The 19,486-nt window shown below is 30.2% G+C and overlaps 1 protein-coding gene across 1 annotated transcript; it reads right to left on the bottom strand.

Annotated features, from left to right (window-relative positions):
* Positions 1–13,555: 13,555 nt before the first annotated feature.
* Positions 13,556–17,773, bottom strand: LOC139840301 (protein NEDD1-like). Its single transcript, XM_071830564.1, has 10 exons — positions 17,580–17,773; positions 17,356–17,468; positions 16,708–16,968; positions 16,462–16,578; positions 16,300–16,365; positions 15,988–16,209; positions 15,141–15,662; positions 14,472–15,026; positions 14,198–14,365; positions 13,556–13,824 (listed from the first exon to the last, which is right to left on the bottom strand). The coding sequence occupies exons 1-10, from the start codon at positions 17,734–17,736 to the stop codon at positions 13,717–13,719; spliced, it is 2,289 nt and encodes a 762-aa protein (XP_071686665.1). The 5' UTR covers positions 17,737–17,773; the 3' UTR covers positions 13,556–13,716.
* Positions 17,774–19,486: the final 1,713 nt, after the last annotated feature.

Below are 19,486 nucleotides of genomic sequence, written 5' to 3'. Positions count from 1 at the left end.
TTTTTCATAACGATTGTAATTAAAAATTGTTTTGTACAAACTGTTAATGATGAAAATATTTTAACAGGTAGGTAATACCCGAGAAATATTTAGATTTCACATTAATAAGTTACACTGTACATTCTTCGAATCAGATTCAATAGTCATTTACTATCCTACTTACATCCACCGATATACAAATTCGTTCACCACAGAATAACCATATTCAACCAATTTCATATTGGGATTTTGATTTATCAGAATCCAACAAGTGGCATAATGAAGAAAACATTTGACAAAATAAAATTTGTTAGAAACAAATAAATTAACTATGAGAAATTTTGTTAAGAATCCACGCTAACTGTTCCTAGCTAATTGTTCCTAGCTAACTGATTACAATTTATTTATCGCAATTTAATTATCGCAATTTACATTCTTGCAATTTTATTTATCGTCATTTAATTTCTGTTATTTACTTTACGCACTTTATTTATCGTTATTTAATGTCTGTTATTTATTTTACGCACTTTAAATATCGGGACACGTATACAAAGTTTTGACATATCATATCGACGCATCTATATATATTATTTGGAATAACCATAGACACTCTATATGCAGTAATGATCGAGTTCTCTATACAGGGTTGAGGTTGATTCTACAATAATATATATAGTTTGAGTTGTGATCGAGTCTGAGACATGTACACGGGTCACGATACATATTAATAAATTCGAATATTATATATTACTAACTGTGGACTATCAACTGAGGACTACCATCATTGGACAATTAAAATGAATTAAAATATTGATTATAACATATGAAACTAAACAATTCTTCAAGTTTTCCACTTGATTTCATCTTAAACCTCATTTGTATCTTGATGATTTCAATTTGCGTTCAAACCTTTCATAATTCTTGAAAACACCTTAATCGAGAGGATGAACCAACCGCACTTCATCTACGGAAGAAAAGATTTATGCATATAGTTATGTACATGAAAAATACTCTGAATCTGATTAAACGTTTAATACATATCTGTGCTAACTTCTTTGGCTTTGTTATTACCGAAGATAACCTTACAATCACTTTCCAAAGTAGCCAATTTTGTCACAGCTTCAGCAAGTCAACTTCGACTTTTCATTCGAAGTAGCCTTACTATAATCCTGATATATACGATTACCCTTTTGATACCGGAGAATTCTTTTATATTTCACCATATTACCAGCAGACGTACCAGCAACCTCGTTGCTTCTTGACTTAAATCTTTCTGACAAATCATTATATTTATTCATTGAAACCCTATCATATACTCATCCACATCTTGTAACGAGAACTGCCATACCAATTACCGGGAATCAGCAATCAGTACTTTGAAAACTCACATCATATCTACATCAACAGTTATATATATGACATTTATCTCTTAGAATTATGACCTCTCATTCTGAAATTCTGAAAAGCACTCAGTCACAAATCAATACTCTGAATGTTGAAAAAGCTGAATGAAGCAGCAGAAACCATAGACAACCGTAAACGACCTTAATCATCAGAAGTTTGATGATAAAGAATAGTATGTTGGAAAAGCTCAGAAAAGTTGGAACTGGAAAACGGATTGAGCTAACCACGAAGGAGACCAAGGACAAATACAAGGACCATACCATATATTCAAAGAATCCAGGTAATTCTGGATCCGATGAAACCTTCAACGAATATCTTGCTCCGTACTCATGCTAAAATCTTGCGGAAAATCTTCCTCATCAACCATCGAACTTAGAAATTCCAAAATATCATCATAAATATCTTCGATATTTCTGAAGATATTTTCATAAATATTCTCGTACGAAATTATTTATCTCTTCGTGCTATCTATATTACATCATAAAGGAAACTAGTTTAGTTTCTAAAATTCTTTAAAATTCGAGTTTAAATTATGAATGTTTTTGAAGTAGTGTTGGAAATTAATGCATGAGTTAGTATAATATAATGACACTTGATCAACGTGATTATATTACAGTAAGTCATGCTGAGTTTCTAATGGAATGTGATGATTCACAGATCATAACGTCATCATATGCCATGTTACACGACTCGTTCATTCTACTTCACCTCCGAACATATCAAGAAAATATATTCTTGATAGTTCTATTCTCAGTGATTCTGGTAATTTGACAAATCAAATCGTGCCATTACGATTTCCTTCTTAGAACATTAACAATGTTCATTCCGAAGTTTATATCTGCGAATTCTGAACCATTACAAGCGGTGCTTAATCGCAAGAAGAAGAAACGAAGGGACAAAACTCCGAAATAGAATATGGGGTATAAATCGCAGAAAAATAAAAGAGAGCATTAATTGGGGATGACAATGATTATGGAAAACAGAAGAAGGGACTTCAAAATATAATGAAGAATATAAAGCCCGATAACAACACATAAATTACAAACCGTGTATGTCAATGTTAATCGCAACATAAAGACACGGGAGAATTAAAAACAATATAACACCAAGGGCGAAGTGGAAGAAAATAGAATTCCCCTGGTGAAAGTTGGAAAAGGAGAATGATGGTTGTGATAGTAAGAATAAGGACAAGGATCAGAACTGGATTTAGCATTTTCATAAACTTTTGAATTTGGGAATTAGGTATAGGAATGGTAAAAGTAACGGAATGGAAGAAGTTAATTTATAGTAAAATATCTGATAGAAAAATCAAGGCAGATCTCCGCATTTAATTAGAGAATCTTAATTTTCTTCTTCGCCGAAGAATCAAATCTTTTAGATTTAGAAGATTTCCTTTAAATCCCTTGAATTCCGGAATTCAACCCTGACTCTGTCAAAAGTTAAGATGAATCTTTACTTTCCTATTTCACCCTTTGGTGATAGCTTCATTCGTACTCTTCGAATAATCGAGTTATTTTTATCCATATTACTCATTGATGATAAAACTCAATTTATCAACTCATATTCGTCATGAAAACATTTTTATTGTTAGCCATAACCACCTCACCCCGAAATTTCTTTAACGGGTAGGTACTGTGACGACCCGGCAATTTCCGAACAAATTTAAACTTTATCTTTATATTAATCCGACACGATAAGCAAAGTTTGTTATGTTAAGTCTCAAGGATTTGAAACTATATTCATATATGCATTTAACCTCGACTAAATTTCAATGATTCACGAACCACTAAATGAACGTATATGATTAGATATGTTTATGTATAAATATATTAACTTGAAAACGTTACGCGTTAAACTATCTTTCTAAGGAAAATAAAAATAAACTTTGAAAAATAAATAGTTTTGAAAAACTAAATGTTATACTATTAAATAAAAAATTTTGGATACAAACTTATATTTCTAAATATGTAACTATATATTTTTACTTAGTCATAAAACGTCCTAATTTAAAATAGTATATTTTGGTAAACAACGAGTCACTGATTTATAGAAGTAAATGACCACAACACTCAAATTATTATTAAAAGTACACGTCGCATAACGAAAAAGGCTAGTTTTCTAAATGTACGAGAGTGTGCTCGAAAAACTGAAAGTGGAACATGAGTCGTGAGACCACGACCGTGTCATTTTTGTAAAAAATATATTTTTACCATGAGCGTAAATATAATATAATATTTAATTAATTCTAAAGATTAAATATATTATTTATTAAAATAATATATATACATTATAACTATGTTAAGTAACATATGTGTCGGCAGCTTGTAATCAAATTTTTGCGATTGAATTGGTCGTCATGCGATTGCATGAGAGGCCCCTCACAAAGTCATGCAATCGCATGAGGTGGTAGGTGGTGTCAAGTGTGTTTAAAAATCGAACGAGCTGAGTTTGTGAATTCATTTTTTCATCATTCATCTATCTCTCTCGCATCTCTTCCTCTCTATACATATAAATTATAATTATAATTATTATTAATATTATTATTATTATTATTATTAAACTTAATATTATTTTTAGTATTATTATTATTAGTATTATACATAAAATACTACGACGAAGTCATGAACCAATTATTTCAAGATGGGTTTTGCGAGTTGGATAGGGCTAAGGAAATTATGGGTTATAGCTATGGAGGTTATGGGTATTGTTCGGGGGTATGCTCGTGAGGTCAAACTAGTGTTTATCGTCTCCGTTGCATCTGCGTACCTTTTCTGCAATATTGAATCTCAATATTGATACGTGAGTACTCGAAAATAAATTTTTACATACTAATAGTGTATCCCTGACTAGTGATCGAGAATATAGGATTATGCATGCTTGTATTTTTTGATATTGCCCTTAGATAGGTTATGTTGAATCTTGAATTAGTTACACCTGTGATTGAGATAAGGTATAAGATATGCATGTCCTTGGAAAGCTAGCGAAAAATTAAGAACTTTTCCTTTAGATGTCGAATGGTTTCGATGAACGGATTAGAAGATATAGTCAATTGAATTTTTGATATTATTATTAAAAATGATTATTATTATAGTCGTTATTATCGCCGTTCTGGTTTTTATCAAAACTATTATTATTAATACTATTATTATTATCATTAAAAAGTATTATCATTAAAAATTGTATTTTTTTATTATTATTATCGTTAAAATTATAATTAGTACTATTATTATTTTTATCATTAAAATAGTTATTAGTATTAATATTATCATCACATTTATTATTATTAGTATTATTATAATTAAACTAATGATAGTAACACTTATTTTTACTATTATTATCATTAAAATGAACGCAACATAAAAGACGATTTAAAAACTATTAACAAAATTAATTAGGAAATAATGAGTATGAGTATCATGATGAAATTTAAATATCGTAAGATATTGATTTAGATAAAATTTTTGTTTTTCATTAATTTTATCACTATTATTATTAAAAGTACTATTAATATCAAAACTATCATTTTTACAAAATTATTATTTTATATCATTAATATAAAATTCCATTATTTTTATAATATCATTTTTTTAGTAAATATTAAAGTTGATATTTTTATCAATAGAATAATAATAATTATTATTTACAAAATAATACAACTTTTACTTATTATTATTATCAATAATATTATATCAAATAAATATGTAACACAAATAATATAATTACCTTAATAAAATCTATCATAACATTTTATGATATTAAATGAACTTTATAAACTTTATTACTTAAAATATATAAAAGTATATTTTTATAAATAAATTATATTATTTACTTTAAAAATCTTTTAAAAATATTTAAAAATATAAAACGACGATATTTAAAATATATAATAATCATGTATAAATTTTGGAAATTATTTTTAGTCAAATTGACTTTTGTTGACTTTTGTATATTAGTCTCGAGCATTAGGATTGTGGTACACTATGACTTAACCTAAATTGTCAGAACAAATATTGACCAACAAATAAATATATACAAATAATATAGGTTCGTGAATCCGAGGCCAACCTTTCACTTGTTCAATGACGTTATATGTATTTTACTACGAAATACAGTATGTGAGTTTCATTTGCCCTTTTTACTCTTTACATTTTTGGGCTGAGAATACATGCAAATACTTTATTAACTGTTTTACAATATTTATATGTGTGAGTTTCATTACTCCCTTTTTAAATGCTTTTGCAATATATATTTTTGGGACTGAGAATACATGCACTTTTTTAAATGATTTACAAAATAGACACAAGTACGTGAAACTACATTCTATGGTTGAATTATCGAAATCAAATATGCCCCCTTTTATTAAGTCTGGTAATCTAAGAATTAGGGAACAGACACCCTAATTGACGCGAATCCTAAAGATAGATCTATCGGGTCCAACGAGCCCCATCCAAAGTACCGGATGCTTTAGTACTTCGAAATTTATATCATGTTTGAAGGAGGATCCCGGAATGATGGGGATATTCTTATATGCATTTTGTGAATGTCGGTTACCAGGTGTTCAATCCATATGAATGATATTTTTGTCTCTATGCATGGGACGCTTATTTATGAGAACTAGAAATGAAAACCTTGTGGTCTATTAAAATGATGGAAATAATTATTTATGTTAAACTAATGAACTCACCAACCTTTTGGTTGACACTTTAAAGCATGTTTATTCTCAGGTACAAAAGAAATCTTCCGCTGTGCATTTGCTCATTTTAGAGATATTACTTGGAGTCATTCATGACATATTTCAAAAGACGTTGCATTCGAGTCGTTGAGTTCATCAAGATTATTATTAAGTCAATTATAGTTTGATATATTATAAAATGGTATGCATGCTGTTAACTATCGATGTAATGAAAGTTTGTCTTTTAAAAACGAATGCAATGTTTGTAAAATGTATCATATAGAGGTCAAGTACCTCGCGATGTATTCAATTTTTGTGAATCGTTTGTAATCAAAATGGACTTCGTTCAGACGGATTAGGACGGGTCATGAAATATGTATACATATAACTGTTGATGTAGAAACGCGGCGAGATTCAAAATGCTGATTGCTAATTCCCGGTAATTGGTATGGCAATACTCGTTACAAGATGCAGACGAATATATGATAAGGTTTCAATGAAAAAAATATAATGGTTCTTCGAAGAGACTTAAGCCAATGAGTAATGAAGTTGCTGGTAAGTTTGCAGCTAATGTGGCGGAATATAAAAGGTTCCCCGACAATGATGATGAAAGGCAGACTTATATATCAAGGCTATAATAAGGCTAATCCGAATGAAAGTCGAAGTTGACTTGCTGGAGCTGTGACAAAATTTGCTAATTTGAAAAGAGATTGCAAAATTAGTTTGGGTAATAATAACGCTAAAAGGAATTAGCACAGCTACGTGTTAAATGTTTTCAGGTTCCGAGTGTTTTCAAGTGCATAACTATATGCATCAATCTTTTCTCCTATAGATGAAGTGCGGTTCATTCATTCTCTCATTTGAGGTGTTTTCAAGAATCATGAAAGGTTTGAACGCATATTGTAATTGTCAAGATACAAATGAGGTTTAAGATGAAATCAAGGGCAAACTTGAAGAATTATTTAGTTTCATATGTTATAATCAGTATTTTAATTCATTTTAATTGTCCAATATCATTAGTCCACAGTCGATAGTCCACAGTTAACAGTCCAAAAATTCATATATAATTCAATATATAATATTCGAATTAATTAATATGTATCGTGACCCGTGTACATGTCTCAGACTCGATCACAACTCAAACTATATATATTATTGTAGAATCAACCTCAACCCTGTATAGCTAACTCCAGCATTACTGCATATAGAGTGTCTATGGTTATTCCAAATAATATATATAGATGCGTCGATATGATATGTCAAAACCTTGTATACGTGTCCCGATATTTAAAGTGCGTAAAATAACAGAAATTAAATGACGATAAATAAAGTGCGTAAAGTAAATAACAGAAATTAAATGACGATAAATAAAGTGCATAAAGTAAATAACAGAAATTAAATGACGATAAATAAAGTGCGTAAAGTAAATAACAGAAATTAAATGACGATAAATAAAATTGCGAGAATATAAATTTCGATAAATAAACTGCGATAAATAAATTGTGATAAATAAAATGTAATACGGAATTAACATTTAGCTAGGAACAGTTAGCGTGGATTCTTAGCAAATTTTCTCATAATTAATTTGTTTGTTTCTAACAAATTTTATTTTTGTCAATGTTTCTTCATTATGCCACTTGTTGGATTCTGATAGGTCAAAATCCAAATATGAAATTGTATGAAAATGGTTATTCTGTGATGAACGGTTTCGTATATCTGTGGATGTAGGTAGGATAGTAAATGACTATTGAATCAGAATTGAAAGAATGTACAGTGTAACTTATTAATGTGAAATCTAAATATTCCTCGGGTATTACCTACCCGTTAAAATATTTTCACCATTAATCGTTTGTACAAAAGAATTTTTAATTACAATCTTTATGAAAATATACATACCTATATATTTTTTCTTCAGATGTAATCATGAATTTAATGAGTTTATATGATATTAAACTCATTTGATTTACCATTAAAACAAGAATATATAATCTCTAAAACCTTAGAGATTACATAATTGCCATGTCGAATGAAGATAAATGATGTAGAACGTCATGTAGAACGATGATTATACTCGAGGTACAGAATGAGATGTTGAGGCATGTGGTGTTGAAACTTGGGTTGTTAGTGGTACTGGTGATGTTGCTGAAGCTGGTAGGTTTTGCACCACGTTTTCCAGATTGATTATTCGAGCGCGAAGTTCGTTGACTTCTTCCATTATTCCGGGATGATTGTCGGTTCGGACGAGCGGATGAATGAGGTTTAGAATCTGAGATGGTATATGATCGTGACGAGATACTCTAAAAATGAGAGAGAAAATGGTGTCTCGAACAGGTTCGCCGGTAAGCGCTTCAGGTTCATTGTCAAGAGGTGAATTCGGTTGGTGGAAGGGATTGCCTTCTACGCGTCTTCATTGATTAAGTCGACTACGAACCCATCAGATGAATTGGGGATGGCTAATTGATTGATTCATTCTGGTGACACTGCTTTCGGAGCTTAGGTGAATATCTATGTCAGAATAGTTGTCGGAATAACTATCGGGATAGCTATCGAAATTTGACGGACTCGAACTGGTTGAGGGATTCATCTCGTACGATCAGATGAAGGATTTTCGATAAGAAATAGATTATAGGATGTAGATTAGTACCCTGCAATACATGATTTACATATGCATATATAATACTAAAATCCCATAAGTTTCGGAAGAATCTACGGAATCTGTCAGGCAAAGGTAACAATAACAGATACGCTAAGATATGAATTAGCAGATAAGCTAAGATATGAATTTTTGTCTATACACTATTCATGCAATCATTGCAGTATGATGTGTCTAGACTAAGAATGATAAGCAAATGATTCCCTAATATTGATAAGCAGGTAATTTTCGACACGAAATGATAAGCAAAACTTTTGACATGCAGACACGGTCGAAGTCCAGACTCACTAACGCATCTAAATAACTATCAATTAGACACACTAATGCAAGACCTGGTTCGCTAAGACCACCGATCTGATACCAACTCTAACGACACGTCCTAATCCATCTAGACGAAGTCCATATCGATTATAAACGATTCATAATAGTTGATTTCATTGCGAGGTACTTGACCTCTATATGATACATTTTACAAACATTGCATTCGTTTTTAAAAAGACAAACTTTCAATACATTGAAAGTTGACGGCATGCATACCATTTCATAATATATCTAAACTATAAATGACTTAATAATAATCTTGATGAACTCGACGACTCGAATGCAACGTCTTTTGAAATATATCATGAATGATTCCAAGTAATGTCTCTAAAATGAGCAAATGCACAGCGGAAGATTTCTTTCGTACCTGAGAATAAACATGCTTTAAAGTATCAACCAAAAGGTTGGTGAGTTCATTAGTTTATTATAATCAATCATTTCCATCATTTTAATAGACCACAAGATTTTCATTTCTCATAAATAAACGTCCCATGCATAGAGACAAAAAATATCATTCATATGGATTGAACACCTGGTAACCGACATTAACTAGATGCATATAAGAATATCCCTTATCATTCCGGGAAATCCTTCGGACATGATATAAAACAACATTGAAGTACTAAAGTATCCGGTACGTTGGATGGGGTTTGTCGGGCCCATAGATCTATCTTTAGAATTCTCGTCAATTTGGAGATCGGTTTCCAAATTCTTAGGTTACCAAGCAAAAGGGGCATATTCGGCTTCGATCATTCAACCATATAATGTAGTTTTAATTACTTGTGTCAATTTTGTAAAACAGTTATAAAAATTGCGCATGTATTCTCAGCCCAAAAATATAAAGGGTAAAAAGGCAAATGAAACTCACGATACTGTATTTTGTAGTAAAAATACATAAGACTATATTGAACAATGCAGGGTTGGCCTCGGATTCACGAACCTATATCATTTGTATATATATTAACACATATAATTGTAATCGAACAAAGTTGTATATATATTTATTATAATATATTATTAAATTGTAACTTACTGTTATATATATATATATATATATATATATATATATATATATATATATATATATATATATATATATATATATAATGTATTTGAATCAATATTTATATTTATATATATGTTTATATTATTACTTATAATATCTTGAAATATTTTTATACACTATATGTAATTTAGTTATTATTATGTTTAATAATATTTCATATAACAATATAGTATGTAATATACTTTTTATATGTAAATCTTTTTTGTTTGTAAAGTTTTTAATTATAATACTATTAAAGTAAAAAAAAAAAGTAATAATACCAATAATATAAAATTGATAAAAATGATAGTTTTACTAATAATGATTCTTTTAATAAATATATAGTTGTAAAAATAATAATTTTTAATAATAACAATACTAGTAATGATAAGGATAGTATTAATAATAATGATACTTATGTTAATAATGATAATAATAATAATAATAAAAATAATAATAATAATACTTACTTTAATACTAATAATGATATTACTACTAATAATGACAAAATAATATTATTCAAAATCTTTAATCTATATATTTATAAAACTTTATAATATTCATAATAATCATAATCATGTTAATTTTAATAATAATAATAATAATACTAATACTTAATATTATTAGTTAATAATAACTAAATGGTAATAATAATAATATTTACAATTCTAATAATAATTATGATACCAGGACTAATAGTAGCAACAATAATAACAACAATAATAATCATATTAATATTAATAATGATAGTAATAATTAATAATAATAAGTAATAATAATATTAATAAGTAATTACATGAAGACTACCTTAAAAAGGATTTGTTCCAAAAATAAACGCAGATGCCCAGATTCGACCCCCTGACCACCGAAAACCCGTTAACACTCTAAACCACTCGTCTGTATCCGTTTTTCTGTATTAACATCAGTCTAAAACCTTTATATTCTATATTTCGGTGTTCCTCATCTCCTTCCTCTTCACCATATCCAGATCGAACAGGGAGTAATTACCACTCAATTAACTAACTCAATTTAGTTTAGAATTCTTAATTGAAACAGCAACAAGTTGTGTAATTTGTTTAAGTTAACAGAAACGATAAATAAAATAAAAAAAATCACAGTAGCAGGAAAAAAAAACGTAGAACAACTCAACTTCTGATTTTTAATTTAAGATCGTTTTAGACTTTACTTTCAACATGAAATGGGTTACAAAACCTTTTTAGAAACTATCTGTATTATCAATTTGATCGGAAACATGAAGACGATTTCGAATTTCCTCAAAAACAATTCGGTTGACTTTTTGAATAATAACTTTGACTCGTAAATTAAAATTTAATATGAGGAATTGGGAGATAAACTTTTGCAGGAAGTTTGTTTAGAAAATTCCCAACAAAACCTCATTATTAGATTTGGAAATTAAATTCGAATTCAAATGTTTTTAAAAAAAAAGAACCTGAACAGAGGACGACTGGTTCAGCTTTTTTCTTTTCTGTTTTAATTCAACAAATGAAACCTGTTATACTTGATAATTGATAATGATAGAGAAGAGTAATCGAATGATTCTCATTTAAATATGAACTGATCGGTTGTTGATGGTAAGGGAGTTCGACAGAAAGTTTACCCAGGTACCGAAAATAAAAATAAAAATATAAAAGCTGATTGGGGTTGTTAACATGCTTTGTTTTATAGCACATAGGAAGAATCAATCGGAAGAAATGACAATAATAAACAGACAATAAAACTTTTCTTGATTGGTACGACCCTAATCTCATTAGATATTAAGAACAAAAATTGTAAAAGTGGAAAGTAATATGTGATTAAATTTAGTAAGTTCGCATCTGTTTTTATATTTATATCTGTTATTAATAATAAATAAGTAATAAGTTATTAATAATAATAATACATTTATTAATAGTAGAATTAATAAAAATACTAATATTAATAATAATAGAACTAATAATAATTCTATTATTAATTCAAGAATACTAATAATAACAATAATAAAATTAGTAATAATATTGATATTAATATTTAAATAGTACTGAAAATGATGATATCTAATAATAATAAGAATGATAACAATTATTGATAATAATCATAATTCTATTATAATAATTATCTATATTATTAATGATAATAATATTATTAGTAATAATATTATAACAATCTATATATATCAAGTTTCATGTTTGTATGTTATATTGATAATACTAATTTTGATATTAGTATTGAAAATAATAATAATATTTCTATAACATTTATTTCCAACTTGTAAATACATTTAACATATTATTATTACAACTTATTAATTATATCATACTTACTAGTTATCTGATGTATAAGATATTTAATATTTATATATTTTATGAATTTTACAATATACATGAAATCTTAATTGAATATAAAAGTCATATATACATTTATTTCAATATCAACTTAGTTATCCTATATATTATTTATATTTTAATTTAAATGATTAAAGTATATATTGAATTTCGAATATTATCAATTTTATATGTATTACAACATACATATAATATTATTTATGTACAGAATTCATATACAAATATTTTCAAATTACAATACTTATAATTATGTTTTATCAAATTTTTTTTACATAGGTAATTAATTATTTATATATTGAAATAAATAAATTTAAAGTACACATCTATATTTATTTACAAACATTTGTTCGTGAATCGTCGGGAGTTATCAAAGGTCAAATGAGTTCATGAAACAAATTCAAAAGTTTTGAAATTCAACATAACTGACTTTGCCTATCGTATCGGGATCGTACAAAAATTAAGTTTAAATTTGGTCGGAAATTCCCGGGTCATCACAGCAATGGTATTATGTATTTACATTTTAACTACTTTTCAATAATTTGTAGCGGTTGCCAAACGAAATGGTCTATCTACCGGGATTACGAAGTGGTAAAAGATTATCTTGCTTCAATTTCAATTCAAAGAAGTATAAATGGCGCTTGAAAAAAGAGAAATCGAAGAAGAAACCAAATCTTTGTGTCTCATATGGATTTAAACGCTTTCGCAAGGAAAATCGACTAACGCGTGGAAGAAAATACTTATTCAATTATTGTTATAAAGAGCGTTCTTTTTACCTATTTGGAGATGTCAACAGTAGATATCTTAGGCATTTGTTTTGAATAATTTTAAGAACCCATTTTATTAAAGTTTAATGATGAGTATGCTATTAAAAGAAACAATATTCGATGAACAACAAAGAGCTTAGGAAAAACACAACTCAAATCCATATTTGATTATACGTTTCTAATGAACTATAAAATATAAACGAATGAGTCCCCGTGCAACGCACGGGCTCATAAATCTAGTACAACCAATAAAAACCCTTCCCAGTATCAGAAAAATCTCAACTTAAATGCGAAACTAGAACAACTACCTACATTGAAAAAGAACATATGGCTTTTCAAACCATTCTACTTAAGTTTGCATTAAAAACGAGCCATCATTGTTGTAAAATGCAACAAAAAAACCCATAATTTTCCAAATCCGCTTACTTTTTGAAAGCCACAAATACGATGGTCAGCTTGCAACGAAAACCCAAATACAATCATTTGAAAGTAGACTCGATTTAAAATGAAGAAGCACATTATATAGTTAACACCCATCATAAAAGCTGCCGAAGTTCCTGATTCTCCTTGCGTAACAATTTGATTTCCTTCATAAGCTCTGCCTGAGTTTCCAAAATCGAGCTCATTGCATTAGACATTTGCATCTACAGAAACAACAAATAATGAATGGTGAAAATAACATACTGTATTGTAAAAACCCCCTACAGGTGGCAGTTTCCCCAATTACTTAAGATATGATCATTTCAAATTATATTTCATATCTAACATGTCAAATAAAACAAACGGGTCGAAAGTCACCCAAAGTGTTCTTTGAAAATAAAGCAACCTAAACATTTCAATCAAATAAATACATTTTTTGTACGTGCCTTAAACGGGCTAATCGTTTTAAAATTTATAACATATTAACAATATATCTATGTAAGTGTGCATCTGTCTATATATGTAGGTCATTTTTACCCGGCCCATTTTACCCATTTTGCCACCTCTAAAGCTATATATCTACAGAGATATACAGACCTCCTGCATATGAAATTGCCTTAAAACTTCAATATGAAGATTTCTAACATCTTCATGAATGGATTTCTGAAAAGAACCAAGAGCTTCATCAAGTGTCCCTTGAAACAGTTGAAGTGAGAATGAAGAAGATCCCTGCAAAGGTGTTTTCTGCTGTTGTGTATTCATACCCTATAACATATCAACATATCATTATATAGTAGCATGTAAAAAAGAATATTACAACATGAACGCCAATAAGTATAAACATAGCAAATTGTAGAGTGTACTATCTTACATTCATGGATGTAGGAATTTCAGATTCTTTGACAACCGAAATCTCCTGCTTTGGTGAAAAGCTACTCAAAGGCTCTTCTTTTGTTTCAGCCCCTGTTTTCTTTACTTTCGGGGACCCCACAGCACATACTGTACCGTCACTAAAGGATGGGTTAGTGCTTATTCTCTCAGCATAACTTGAAAACCTTCTAGTTTGGGTAGAAGATTCCATATTCCCTTTCACACCAAGTGTAACAGATGTAGAACCAAATGTGACATCAGAAAACGCTAAAGGGCTCTCTTGGCTAAAAGAGCTGTCCCTGACTCGGTAATTAATACCCGTCTGATTTGAAGGTAAACTTAAATCTTGTAGTCCAGTCATCATGGATCCTGAAGATATACTGGAAGAAGATGCCAATGTTGCAAACCGAGAAGGAAGTGTCCCTTGCTGACGTGGACGGGCGAATTTATCGGATGCTCTTTCGCCACCCCATGCTTCCGGAGGTGTAATCGATGACGGTTCATTGGCTTTTACAGGAGAAGAAATTGGCTGAGAGATGGGCGTTCGGGTGTCATCCTGTACGAATATATACATAAGTTATTTTTTTTAAGATGTGGTTATATTAGATAAGTTTTTGGTTGCTTTTCAAAAAAAAAAAAGGTTAGGAAAGTGATATTGCAAAACATGTACCATAGTTGAGGGAGGTTTCCAGTCAAATATTGACTGAGGATCACTGCCCACATCCATTGCAAGAGGGAATCTTTTCGATGAAGGAAACAAAAGAGAAGTTTTTTTCTCAAATTCATTTCTAGTTCCTTCAAATAACTTATCAAAAGACGGTGTGATCGGTTGTACTTCTTGCAATGGTGAGAACACGTCCATATCATCCTTGTAATTAAAATTATAACCTCGTGGGGCATTTAATCTAGACAATCCACCTGCCCATAATGAGCTTCTTAATGGTGTTTCTTCCCCTGCAGATGAATCATAACCACTAACAACTGCTGATGTGGCAGACTCCGGAGAGGGTCCCGCACGAATAGAATTCCGGGACCCGGGAATTGAAGAAGCAGATATGGTTGGGGGAGGCAGTGGGTCCGGCATAACAATTGAATCATCCACATTATTTCCAATGAGAGCTGTATCTGGTGTGCAATTTTTTTCATTTATATGATCGGGCTTTGATCTTTGCCAGCATAAACTTGTGACGGCCTACACAGACATAATATTATAAATATTGCAAAACATACAATATCTGGACAAAATATCACAAATGGTCCATGTGGTTTGTATCAAAAATCACCGGTGGTTCCTGTACTTTTTTTCCGTCAAGGATGGTCCCTGTGAATTGCATTTTTTCTTCAAGGATGGTCACTGTGGATAAGTACCACAGGGACCATCGGTGATTCAAAATGCAAACCAAATGGACCATTCATGACAAAAAAAAGTACAGGGACCACCGGCGATTTCGGATACAAACCACGGGGACCATCCGTGCTAGTTTGGGCAATATCTGTAAATAAAGGATGAAGTTTACCTCAGAATTTGAATAAGCACGAAGAACGGTAAACGGTTGTGGTTTTGCACGAACATCATAGAATACAACCTGACCAGTAGTTGTTCCAGCAGCCAGCGTGTTTCCATCGTCTCTGTATGCAACTGAAGAAAAAGGTGCTTCATATGGAATGCAAAACGAGGGTCTTTTTGACCCGGAGTCAAAAGTGTATAACTTTTTATCTAGTCCCACACTAGCAATCATCTGCAGACAGTCACACACTTATATATAACATTTTCTTAATCCAAATTTGTTTTCTATCATAAATTGGTAAATGTAATGATTAGAAGAAACCTTGTCACTGGACGGTGAAAAACTGATGCCAGCTGTTGGTGCAGAATGCTGCTTTAACCAAGAAATCTGCATGTCAGATTAAGATCATTGTTAGATTCCTGTTTAAGTAAACGGTTAACATAATGACAAAATATTAACTTAAAAGGGACAAAACTATTAGACCTTTGGATTTGGGTTCCGACTAGTTGAACTTGTATCCCACAAATGAACAGAGCCATCATCACCAGCAGTCACTAAAAGGTGCCTGCTAATCCGTGAATAATCAAGCACCCTCAAGACCTGAGCTTGAACCATCATACAAACATCTACCACATCAGAAACAAAAGTATATAAATTTAAAAAAACACCAATAAGAAGTAAGATTCTTAATGGTTTTGTGATAGCTAAAAAATTTAAGCATAAAAGCACCTGTCCATTTGGATCCTTGAGTTCAGTAGGCCTTGCTCCAGACGAAAGGTTGTGAATAAGAAGATCGCCGCAAAGACTAATGGAAGCTAAATTATCATCTCTGCAATTGTATTTTACATCTGTTATTGTGTCTGTATGACCCTTTAACCACTTTATACACCTCCTCCTCTGCAAATCCCATATTCTCACTACTTGACCACTTCCACCAGAACATAAGTAACGAGATTGTTTTGTACTAAAGTTGATAGTAAATATAGATTCCTGCAAGTGTTTACATATTTGATAAGTATTATAATATTAGTGAAATAAGTGAATCATTAAGAGTTGTTACCGTTAAAAAAAAAGAGGCTTGCAGAGTTGCAGCTCAAAGAGAATCATTGTTCTTATCACAACGCAACAAAAGAGACGGGAACACATAAATACACAACAAAAGAATACATATAAGGATGTCCACGTAACTGAAAGGTAGAGAAGGCGATAAAGTTAAGGGAGAGCAGGCTTCTATCTCCTCTCTTTCATAGTTTATAACTTTATTACTATGTGACGCAAATTGCTAAACTTTACATGCCAGTAAAAGACGAAAACTCATAAAACTAACTTCATTTTCAGTATCAAAAAGAAAATGCATTTCAAGTTATATAACCTCACCTCAATATTATCACCACTGTCAGTGCCGGCAGTAGGAATGGTACCCATACTTTGACCATTTTTTCGCCAAAATGATATCTTTTTATCATCACCAGCACTTGCCACCACCAAATCTATTCACATAATTACAACCATAATTCAGTATCCCATAAATAAGTTAATATTAGAAATGTATTCACAAAGTTGAATAGAATAAATAATTATTATTTTTTAAAAAGACATACTTGTATGATTCCACTTAACAGAATTAACATGAGAACCAGGTGAAGGAGTGTGAGTAAGAACACAAGGATCGCCGTGATCCATGGACAAGTCAAACAATTTCACAGTGTCGCCACCGCTAGCGGCCAATAGCGACATTTCTGGATCGGTAAAATTCATTTACTGAATTTAGGGTTTTGATGTGATGCCGGAGCTAACTAACTTTATTCGCAATGGGTCGTATTAACAGTGATTCAATTATAACATTGAATTCCAAGTGAAATTATTTGAATTTAAACGAATTTGAGAAAGAGATGATGATGATTGTATGAAATGTGAATGATTTTGAATTTTAATGTTCGTAATGAATTTGAAACCCTAAGAAGAGTTGGGAAAAATTTTCAAAATGTTATTGTTCAGAAAGAAAATGAGAGGGGTGGGCGCCCTTGTACCTCGGGGAAAGTAGCCCTTTGATTTTATTTGTTATTTTTCAAATAAATAATAAATATTACTCCTTAAATATAATACTCCGTATTTTCTAAAATAAATAATTTTTTTTTTTATAAATTATGGTGATTTTGTCACAACACCTCAATATTCTCACCACTGTGTGGTTTGTTCGATGAATCTGAAAAAGGGGGAAAAAAATAAAATTGGATGACTTGATAAGTTAGCAAAACGGGAATTGAGCCATTGAATCAAATGGCTCATAGTTTAACTTAGTAGAGGAACGTTTAATTAAAAAGTTGCGAGTACAAACCTCACTTGATGCAACTTGAGATAATGAGTTGTAAATATTCATCGTTATTGTATATGTTAGATTGTAGGTTTGTCATTATAAAAAATACATCTGTCAATTTCTAGTTCTAGCAGTAATAACAAATTAAAAGATTTATTATCACTCCCAATTAAAACTTTTGTGTGTCAAGATTCATTTTATGAAAACAATCCTTGGTTGGGTATATGTGTGGACTTATTTAAAAAAAACAAAAAAACAAACTCGCACACTCTCTATATATATATATATATATATATATATATATATATATATATATATATATATATATATATATATATATATATATATATATATATATATAGTGGTAGGATCAAGAGGGAAGTAATCAATCGGAGGGAAGCAAAAACTTTTTTTTTTTTTCGTTTTTTGAAAAAACTTTGTTCACGAACATTATAGATGAGATGAAAATATGAACATTTAGTAGAGACACTTTGTGATAAATGTTTTTATTTTGACGGAAAAACGCTCGAAGAAGTAATATATAACAATTATTGTGTTTTTCGAGCGTATGTTGAGGTTTTAGCTATTGTGGTTTAGATATTAGGGTTTAGATATTAGGGTTTATAGGGTTTAGATATTAGGGTTTAGATTTAGGGTTTAGATTTAGGATTTAGATTGAGTTTTTAACACGAACGGTTTAGAGTTTAGGGTTTGGTGTTTTGGGTTTATGGAATAAACCCAAAACGCCAAACCCTAAACCCTAAACTCTAAATCGGGCTAAATTTTACTTCACAAAACATGAAAAAAAAAAAAACGTTCATATTCTTCACGAATAATATTATCTTGAATGTTATTTTTGTCGATCGTTTTCCCGCCTAAATAATAACATTCATCACGAAGTGTCTCTTCTAAATGTTCATATTTTTGTGTAATCTTGATGCCGGAAAAAAAATTCCAAAAAAAAAAAAATAAAAAAAATTTGCTTCCCCCGCTTCCCCCCGATTGGTTACTTCCCCATTGATCCCGCCCATATATATATATATATATATATATATATATATATATATATATATATATATATATATATATATATATATATCTTTTTTTTTTTTTTACAAATTCTACAAATGTCCACTCCTGAACTCGAATTCACAACCTTTTGGTTGAAAGAGTTTTTCAATATCACTAGAT

Source organism: Rutidosis leptorrhynchoides, chromosome 4 (genome assembly GCF_046630445.1).
Source record: "Rutidosis leptorrhynchoides isolate AG116_Rl617_1_P2 chromosome 4, CSIRO_AGI_Rlap_v1, whole genome shotgun sequence".
Classification (NCBI taxonomy): Eukaryota; Viridiplantae; Streptophyta; class Magnoliopsida; order Asterales; family Asteraceae; genus Rutidosis; species Rutidosis leptorrhynchoides.
The sequence above is the reverse complement of the archived record's forward strand: the minus strand, read 5'-3'. Positions and strand labels throughout refer to the sequence as shown.

Coding starts and splice junctions, on each gene's coding strand:
- LOC139840301 (XM_071830564.1), bottom strand. CDS start 17,736: ATGAATTTTACCGATCCAGAAATGTCGCTATTGGCCGCTAGCGGTGGC. Junction 17,469..17,579: donor TGTTAAGTGGAATCATACAA/GTATGTCTTTTT, acceptor TTATGTGAATAG/ATTTGGTGGTGGCAAGTGCT. Junction 16,366..16,461: donor GTCGGAACCCAAATCCAAAG/GTCTAATAGTTT, acceptor TCTGACATGCAG/ATTTCTTGGTTAAAGCAGCA.